Source organism: Coptis chinensis, chromosome 3 (assembly GCF_015680905.1).
Source record: "Coptis chinensis isolate HL-2020 chromosome 3, ASM1568090v1, whole genome shotgun sequence".
NCBI lineage: Eukaryota > Viridiplantae > Streptophyta > Magnoliopsida > Ranunculales > Ranunculaceae > Coptis > Coptis chinensis.
Window position 1 is genome coordinate 106331019 of NC_141458.1, and position 10049 is coordinate 106341067.

The window sequence follows — 10049 nt, forward strand, 5'->3', positions numbered from 1 at the left end:
TAAGAACTAGGCTAATAGTTGTTAATCTTGCAGGCCCCAAAGGACTCGGACATAGTTGTTGCATTACTGGCGATACTTTAAAGACCCCGAGAAAAAGAAAAGGTTTGCCTAACGAGTGGTGAAGCCAATACCTAGGGATACCGTCCTCAAAAAGTCATAACATCAATGGCTATGTGATGATCTGTACATATCAATAGTATCTTTGAAATTGTCTTGTCATCCCTTTCTCACTAAGGTCATGACCAAAAGAATACCTTGTAACCTAGTGTACGATAAATCATTTATGTTTACAACAGTATTTCAATTTAATTGAAAAATCAGTGTCTTTGTCAAAAGTTGTAATTGGATCTCTTGCACTTTCTTGATAATGAAATCTTTGTAGCAGAAAGGTTATTATAGAGGTTAACAATTCAAAATACAACTTGAAAAATACAGACACAATGATTCAAATATAGATGGGATTAAAGAATTCATTAGAATTACCTGTTGAAGTAGGGAGGTTTCCGGATCCTCTTAAAACGACACTCTGATTCTAACATCACACGACAATCCCAGTTGGACCATGTAACAACAGCAAAATTTGTGTGCTTAATTCCCTTGTCTTCCAACCACTTATCATGCATCAAGTAAAAGCTTCACTAAGAGGAACGCCTCTTTCTACTTGGCACCACACACGATGTCGTACAGGATTATTATTAGCAGATGATGCACGATAAGAACTACTGTATGGAATGGGTATTAATAGATCACAAGACTCATTGTAATCAAAGAGGACAGAATTGTGATTAAGGGGACAAAACATCGATATATTGATGACTTGGTAGTCAGTCATCATTTGTGGCCCAACTAAACAAAATAAGTCAGAATATGTAGTGAATTTCAGTTACATGTATTAAATGATTTGCAACAATGTGAAATTGAAGTAAGATGGCAATTTGTAGAAACTCTATCCTACTCTTAAAAAATCATATCATGTTTCTCTGTTCCAGGACAATAAATCTGCAGTATCCTTCTATGGAGATGAATACTCCATTGGCAAATGAAGTATGGCAATCAATGCGTAAAGTCCAAGGGGAACAAAATCGGCGACCTAATAAATAGATAATTGGTTTTAGAAAATCAGAAATGAAGGTCAAGGAACGTAACACTAAAAAGCGTAAGCAAAAACTCAACTATCGACAACATTAACAATGAGATCGGTCCTTAAGTTCCATAGATAAGAATGGCGTTGATGATGGGAAAATGGCTTAACATGAAGAACATTATCTTAGATTTCCAAGCAATAAACATCCTAATAAAACATTACCCTTTGCTTTTCCATAAACTATCAATTATTGCAAACACACTTGCTCACCCGGGAAGAATGTTATCATATGTTAGTGACTTCTTGAGCAAAAACAACCTAACTCAAACCTCAAATCAAGAAAAAACAAACAAACATCTATTACGCCAAAGCAACAAAACAAACATCTATTTGCAACATCAAACATATATTACGCAACAGAGAACCCATTCGTGAATTCTGGAGAGAAGAGGGTAGAAAAATTCTCGATCTAATTTTGGAGAAGAAGGTAAACACGATTTTTTGTTTATTTCGTGTTTTTTGTTTCGCAAAATTTTGTTTTTCTGAAATTTCGTTTATTTCGATTTGGTAATGTAGAGTAGACTATGTCCATAGGATTTGCTACAGATCAATGGTTTGGATTCACTGTGCCCATAATGTGGCTACAGTAACTGTGCCTCTATCCCACCCCAATAAATAATCAAAGTCATTTTGAAGAAACATCTCTAGACCCACCCATGTGAATTATTGGTGTTCGAGAAACATCTCTACAACGAACCTGAGCAGCCTTGCCCTTGCATTTGGAAATCGAGCGTCTTCTCTTCTTTGTTGTGTTTCTTATCACTATGGCTCATGCGGTGATCTCCGGTGTGTTGGAGCAATTGCGTTCGATCCTCCAAACAGGTCAGGTGAATCTATTGGCGGGTGTACGTAAAGAAAGCGAAAAACTCAATGATACACTCCTTCTTATCCAAGGAGTGCTTGAGGATGCAGAGGAAAAGGAAGTCAAGAACGGAGCAGTGAAGGCTTGGTTAGAACAACTCACACGCATCTCCTATGATGCTGACGATGTATTGGACGACTGGAAAACCGAAATTCTCAGCTCACAGATCCAACTACTTGATGACGACGATGCTCATGTCAGTGAGAAGCTTTGGTCCTGCTTGTTTTCTCTATTTTCTTGTTTCAAAAGTGCTGAGGTACGCAATGATTTTGGCAATAAGATGATTGACATAAACGAAAGACTAGATCGGATTGTTAAAGATATAGCTGTACTTAATCTCACCGAAAGGCAAGGTCGTGAAGAACCTGGACCAGGAACGAGCTCTTTTGTTGATGATTCTGAGATCTATGGTCGTGTTGATGATATATATAGTGTAGTAAGCATGTTACTGAGTGAGACTAGTCATCATGATTCACATGTCCCACTCATCTCCATAGTTGGTACAGGGGGTTTCGGCAAGACGACCCTTGTGCAACTAATCTTCAAAGATGTGCTAGTGACAAACAACTTTGAAAAGCTGATGTGGGTTTGTGTCTCGAAGCCTTTTGATCTTCAAAGGGTGGCCAAATCTATTATTAAAGAAGCTACTGGTGATGTCCCTGATATCGTAGTGTGGCAAGATCTGCATAGAAGTTTGTCTGAATCCGTACGGGGAAAGAAGTTCTTCCTAGATGACGTATGGACCTATGATCGAGAGATTTGGGGAAAGTTGAAGGTCTCGGTGGTGCACAGGGAAGCAGAATAATAATCACCACATGAGATGAGAACATTGCAGAGAAGATGGCCTCCACCTGTATACATAGGTAGGTTGTGGCAATTGTCTGATGAAGAGTGTTGGTCATTCTTTAAACATATAGCTCTTAGGGAAATAGAAGACGATCGCGAAAAGTTTGAAAAAATTGGAAAAAAAATTGCCTCGAAGTGTAAGGGTGTCCCTCTAGCGGTAAAGGTTATCGCGAGTCTTATGTGCCGCAAAAGATCTGTAGTAGAATGGAAAGATGTATTAGCAAGTGAAATATGGGAAGTAATGTCGGAAGATAAGCATGGTTTTTTACCTTCTCTTTTATTAAGTTATTATGCATTGCCTTCACATTTGAAGCGATGTTTTTCTTATTGTGCTATCTTTCAAGAAGATGCAGAAATAGATAAAGATGAATTGGTCCAGCTTTGGATGGCGCAAGGGTTTTTAAGCTATGATAGCTCAAAAGATCTAGAGAAAATTGGTACAAACTATTTCAATGATCTCGCGATGCGCTCTTTGTTCCAAGATTTTGAAAAAGACAGTGAAGACAACGTCATTGGTTGCAAAATGCATGATCTTGTGCATGATTTTGCCCAACATCTCGCAAAGAGGGAATCCTCTATTTTTACGGAGAATGATAGAGAGGTTGGTAACATCAGGTTGCGTCATTTTGGTGTAGCAAATGCGGTGCATACTAGTGCACGTCTTGAGTTAATTATGTGTCAGATGACATGCCTTCGGGTATTGGACTTAAGTACAACTTCTTTTAAAGAACTTTTAGATGAGGTGGACGGATTGTTACATCTGAGACTCCTCAACTTGTCTTACATGGATATGGAGGAATTACCTGAAACAGTATGTAATCTATTTAATTTACAGACATTGAAATTAAATGGGTGTAATTATCTGAGAAAACTACCAGAGGGAATTGGGAAATTACGTAATCTCAGACATCTCGAACTTGAAGGAACTGATGAGTTGAGTTATTTCCCGCGGGGTTTGGAGCGATTGAGCTGCCTTAGAACCTTAAGAAGAGTGGTATTGGATCGTGATGGTGGAAAAGGATGCCAGATTGGAGAGTTAAAACTTCTAGACCATATCCAAGGAGAACTAACAATGGAGATATTGGGACAAGTGGCGGACTCAATAGAGGCAGTACTAAAGAAAAAAGAAAAGCTCCGGTCCTTGGTTTTGTTGTTTTCTGAAAAAAGTGATGAAGAAAGTGATGAAGAAAGACATGATGAAAGACAAGATGCTGCTGCAGGAGAAGAAAAGAGAAAAAGGATAGAGAGTGTTTTGGATGGTCTCCAGCCGCATACAAACTTGGCAGAGTTGCGTATAGAAGATTACGGAGGGAATAAATTTCCTTTGTGGATGATGTCAAGCATTAATACATATTTACCCAATCTGGTGAAACTGGAACTGAGAAACTGCAATCAATGCTCGGAATTGCCTGCTTTGGGGAGACTTCAAAACCTTGAACACCTTGAATTATGGAGCCTGGACTCAGTGAAACGCATCGGATGCCAGTTTTATGGACTGGGAAGTACTGATGGTACTACTACTAGTGGTGAAAATTCAATACAATCGGTAGTAGTGTTCCCGAACTTACATACGCTTCATATTGAGGATATGAGAAAGTTGGAGGAGTGGCATCTGCCGTTCCGAAGAGGCGTGGAGATTTTTCCAAAGCTTCGCACATTGAGTATAGTGAAGTTGGTGAAATTGCAAATGTTACCACTAGGCCTCGGAAAGTTAAAAACTCTAGAAGAACTTGAACTACAAAATATGAAATTTCGGGGCCTTGATATTTTCCAAATTGATGATAGCGCTCAAGAAGTTGCAGTGTTCCCAGTATTGAAGAAACTTAAATTGATTAAGATGCGGGAACAGGGAGATGAAATAAAGCTTCCAATAAGAAGAGATGAAGAAGGTGGAGAAGGTTTTATCATGCCCTGTCTTCAGTTATTGGTGATCGATTCTTGCCGTAAGTTGAAGGTGGTGCCGCATTACTTGTTTTCTTCCGCACTCAGAAGTCTATTGATAGAAGATTGTCCACAACTGACGGGACCTTGCCTTCCTCCCCTCCTTGAAAAGCTGAAATTACGACATAAAACAGGTTTTCTTTCAAAGTCTATATTGCCGCTGCTAATCAGTGGAATTGGTTCCCCCGATCACAACGACACCACCAACAACGAAAATGACTACCCAAATCTTCACTCTTTCTCCATCTCTTATTCTAGACAGTCGTCACTTCCCCAAGGCTTCAACCAACTCACTGCAATTCAAAAATTAAAATTTGATAATTGTAAATTCCTTGACTTCACTCCAGAGGATTTGAAGCATCTCCCCATGCTTCAACGACTGGAAATATCTGATTGTCCAATTCTGGAAGAACGCTGCAGAAAAAAAGAAAGATGGACCACCAATTCCCACATTCCAAAGATCAAACTTAATTGGGACGACTTCATCCCAGAATAACCGATTGATCAGTAATCCAGTGACTTGTTCACCTGCAAAGAAGAATCATGCATCAGCCCAACCCCAACAGGTAATTGATTTTATGATTTTCAAAATCCCTCATTTCTCCAAACACCAACCAACCCAATCCTCAAATCTCTCACTACTTCAAAAAAAATTAATGACATGAGATTAGTGCACAAATGTTTGTTTTAGATAAGATATGAATGGGTTGTTTTTTGGAAAATAAGATTAAGAGAAGTAAGATTTGTTCAGTATTTTATCTACATTTATGTTTATTCTTGGCCGTTTGGTTTTTGGAAAATAAGATTAAGAGAAAGAAATGATTTGTTGAGGATTTGTTTTTGGAATTTGTGTCAATAAAGCTTTGCATTTTATCTGTAGCTGCTTCCTCAGGAAAATGTGCAAACATGTGAGTTTAAGTTCTTCCTTCTCATTCGGTTACATTGCTCATCCTCGTTGCTTTTTCAGCTGTGCAGTACACTCAAGCCCTTGGGGGACAGAGTCCTTGTTAAGATCAAGTGAATTTCGAATTGAAATGAAATAATAGAATATTTTGTTACAATTTCACTTGCAAGTCACAAGAAGGGTAAAGTTGTCATTTTGAAGAATACTTGCGGTGGAGTTAAAGTTGACTGATTCAACTAACAGAACTGGGGCCAAAAACGAATTTAGCAACTTAGGAGCAGTGTTTAGAAAATCGGACCGGATCGGTGGTTGAACCGGAGTCCGATCGGAACTGGTAAATTTTCGGTTCGGTTCAGTTAAAACTTGAGTTTATGGTTGGACCCTCGGTCTAAGCTTAAACCGTGGTTGAACCGGTTCAACTCTAAATCGGAAATTGATAATGTGGGGAGTTGAACCTAACACCTAAATAAGATAATCCAAACTCCAAACCAACATACTACTATGTATTTCTTGTATAATAAATTTATTTTGATATATAATACTAATTAATATTGAATTAAAACATATATTTATTCATTTTATTATTGTAATTATTAAAAAATTTGTTAAATAAACATCAATCGGTCCGACCGAGTTGAACTGTGGTTGAACCTGGTTGAACCATTTTAACAAAAAATCGGTTCGATCACCGGTTCGGTTTTCAAAACATTGCTTAGGAGAGCCAAACGCTAATATCCATACATAAAGTGGGGCCAAAAGCTAAATAACCCTTGAATTTTTGTCGATATACCAAATCACCAATCTAAAATTTCAGGATAAAAGCTGAGGAGACCTTTCAAATATGAATTCCCATAAACTTAGGTCTAATATAATGGACCTGTATCTACTTGCTAGTTAGTTCGTTAGTTCGTTACGCTAGTAGCTTGTGTAACAACAAGACAACAGAGGTGAGTTCAAATCGCAAAACTTAGAAACAGGTCATCCAAATTAAGTCCAGCTTGGGTGTATAATATATGTCATGAATTCTAGTCTACTGGATTTAAAATTGTAGATATCATATTGTCATGCCAAGCAAAAGTTCAAATGTTAAAATCTCAAGTATTCGAAGTAAACAATAGCGTATCAATTTGTATATCAGCATATCATATTCACAGATCCATACAAACCAAAAGAAACATAAGGAATAAAAGCTAAGGCTGCACTCAGACTATCTTGCGAGTTTAGCGCTGAAGCAAGTATAAGAGAACTTAACTTGTCTATGGTCCTAAAATAATGAAACTAGGGTTAACCAATATTAAACCCCCCCACTAGATGAGTCAATTAGGATTTCCCCCCACTAGATGGGAAATTAGGGTCTCTCCCTAAATACACGCAAAAAAAAAAAAATCAAATTGGGTTGACCGAATTTTTTTTGTGTGTATTTTGGGGGGGAGACACTAATTTCCTATCTTGTGGGGGAAATCCTAATTGGCTCATCTAGTGGGGGTAACACTAGTTCACCCTACCCATGAAACTAAAATCAAACATTGTTGAGGCTCCCTCTCCAACCCTCTCCAGCCTCCCTTCCTGCGGGGTATAGCAGTAACAAATCCCCCTTCCCTCAACTACTCATTCCCTTCTCTCCCCCACAACTAACTACATTACCTTGTTTCTCTAGATCTAGAGCAAAGTCTATATTTTTTCTAGATCTAGAGCAAAGTCTTACCCTTTCTTTCTAGATCTACTCTCCCTCTTTGGATATTTGTTGTGAAGATGTAGAAGAAAAGGAAAAAAATGGCGCTTTTCTTCTCCGGTTCGTTGATATGTGTGTCGACCGGCAAGGGTCCTTTTGCAGCAACTCAAGGCTGTTTGAAGGGGTTTTTTATGAATTCTTTCTTCGTCACTTTGGGGTTTGCTAAGATCTATACTATGCCAGATCCGGTTGTTGTTTTGTTTGTCGTTTTTAATGTTTTGTGTGCTGTTTTTTATTGTAGAGTTTGGCTGTTGGTTGTGGTATCAAGATGTAGCCGTTTAGATTTGTCAAAGATCTTGTTAGCTTGTATCTTCACTATAGTTGTTGGTTCCATAATCGAAAATGGTGGAATGTGTCCTCTGCTCCTACATATCTTATCTCACGGTGTATTGATGCCTTGAGTGTTCTTGTTGGGCCACTGCCGTGCCGTTGTTGTGCATCTTGTTAGCACGTATAGGGTTTTCATACCGCGACCCACTGTCCTTGCTTCGATCCTGTGCACCGCGGCTATGTGTCTTATGCTGACTTGGGCGCATCCGCCCGCTGATCTCCTTGGGCTCTTATCCTACCACCACAGATGCCCCCTCTCGAGTCCGCGATCCTCCTGCGATCGGGGGGTCGAGAGTCCGGCGTATTCTAGATGTCGGCCGTGGCCTTCCTCCTCCTTTGCATCGCTGGATTCACGCACTCCCCACGTGCCTATGGCCTGCACCTCTTCGATTCTCGTGTCTCCACGCGTCATCCCCTGGCTGGTCCCTTTGGGGTCTCCTCGATTTCAGCTCCTCCCCAATTACAATTTTACCCTTTCCTTTTATAAAAGCCCGCTTGATTCTTCCTTCTCTCTCATTTTACTCTCCTCTACATTTATTCTCACCCCTTTACTCATCTCATCCTTTGGTTGCTCTGATCAAGTGCGTGGTCGTCCCCTCAGTTTTCTTTGTGCTCCAGCTCCTGTGTCAGCCACTCTCCTTCATTCCCCAGGTTGGTCTTCTTCCCTCTCTATTTCCCTTTTCTTTTTGTACTGTGTATTTCCCCCTTAATTTGCGATTTTCTCTTTCCTCCTTCTCCCACCTGCTGTGACTGTGTGTCTTCTTCCTTGAAGTCTTCCCCAAAATGTCGGATTCTAGATCCGACGACTCTTCTTACTCCCCTTCTCGCAGTGTTGCCACTCCCCCTCCCCTTGATCCAACCGAGGCCCCCTCCACCTCCGGCCAACCCCTTGCCCTTCTGCCGCCTCCCCCACGCAGTCGTAGACCTAACCTAGAGACGGTTAAGATGGCCTACGGTATTCCTGCTGACATCACCTTAGAACACGTGCCTGACCTAACTTACTATCCCCATTTGGTCCCTTACAAATCGGGGTGTCTCGTGGCCACGGTAGGGCAAATCATTGCTGGGCTTCGCTTTCCCCTCATCCATCTAGACATCGAGGTGTGTAACCACTTTAACATCCCCCCTTGCCAAGGTATTGACAACTTCTGGAGGGTCATGTATGTCGTGAACCATTACAACAGATATGGGATTCCCAAGATAACGGTTTGTGACATGATCGCTCACTTTTATATTAAAAAGAGCACGAAGGATGCGAGTGTGGGCTAGCATTCCTTCTGTGTTCGCCCTAGAAAACAACATTTTGTCCTCCGTGTCACCTTTTCGGACAAGGTGTGGCACCATTATCCGCTGTATATCTCAAGAAACTTTCTATCCGCGGATCTTCCTCCTGAACTGAACCTTAATCATCTGGCTTTCCTTCCCAGTGGTGAGTCCCCCTTTTATTTATCCTTCGATGTGTACTACCTTGGTTCCTCATCTGATCTTGCGACTCTTTCTTGCAGGTTGGCGCCCATACTCGAAGTCGCAACCCTACTACCACATTTCCTCCACCATTTTTCAGAAGCTCCGCGATCTTAGATCCTCTCAATCAGCAGTCCTTGGAATTGATCCCACCACCGCCACTCCGCTGTTGTCCGACCCTCAACTGAAGGTCATTGGAGGGTATACTGCCCCCTTTTTTCGCCCCCCTCCACCCAAGGAACGAAAACCTCGAAATTCACCGCCCCTCAAAAAAAGATGCCATCCCAAGAAATCCCAACACCCTACAGTCATTACACACCAGCCCCCACCTCCTTCCTCCAACTCCCCCTCTCATTCCGCGGCTCACCCCTCTTACCAATTCCTGACCACTTGGGAAGATCAGTACATGTCCCCTCATTCTCCATCTGCGGCTTCCCCTCCTTCCGACATGGGTGCTAACAAATGGAAGCTATTTGATAGCGACTCGGATGAAGATGTTGTCACCGAGGTTGTCCCCCTCCACTGTTGCCCGCTCATCCCCTGGCCCGGCTTCCAAGCCCCCGCGGCATTCTGGTTCTGATGAGCTCCCTGCCAATCTACCTACTACAGTACCTGCTGCACCCGCCCGTCCAGAATAGCAGCATGGTAAGGAGCCAGCTCTTAGGTCTGGTAAAGGGGTTGTTGACTCTATCCCTGCTTTCTGCCCCACTTTCAAGGTTCAGAATCGCATCATTAATACCAATGATTCGGCCTTGGAGAACCCTGCAGTGGCCTCCTCCCTGTTCTATGGGTCTCACCTTCCCAAAGACCTTGCTTACGCAGAAGA

At 41.3% G+C, this 10049-nt stretch overlaps 2 protein-coding genes across 2 annotated transcripts; both read left to right on the plus strand.

The window, feature by feature from the left end:
• Positions 1-1908: 1908 nt before the first annotated feature.
• Positions 1909-2811, plus strand: LOC147512625 (putative disease resistance protein RGA3). Its single transcript, XM_086598751.1, has one exon. The coding sequence runs from the start codon at positions 1909-1911 to the stop codon at positions 2809-2811; it is 903 nt and encodes a 300-aa protein (XP_086454877.1).
• Positions 2812-2826: 15 nt separating this feature from the next.
• LOC147512626 (disease resistance protein RGA2-like) lies at positions 2827-6094 on the plus strand. Its single transcript, XM_086595642.1, has 2 exons — positions 2827-5359; positions 5761-6094. The coding sequence occupies exon 1, from the start codon at positions 2827-2829 to the stop codon at positions 5287-5289; it is 2463 nt and encodes an 820-aa protein (XP_086451768.1). The 3' UTR covers positions 5290-5359; positions 5761-6094.
• The last annotated feature ends 3955 nt before the right edge of the window (positions 6095-10049 follow it).

Coding starts and splice junctions, on each gene's coding strand:
- LOC147512625 (XM_086598751.1), top strand. CDS start 1,909: ATGGCTCATGCGGTGATCTCCGGTGTGTTGGAGCAATTGCGTTCGATC.
- LOC147512626 (XM_086595642.1), top strand. CDS start 2,827: ATGAGAACATTGCAGAGAAGATGGCCTCCACCTGTATACATAGGTAGG.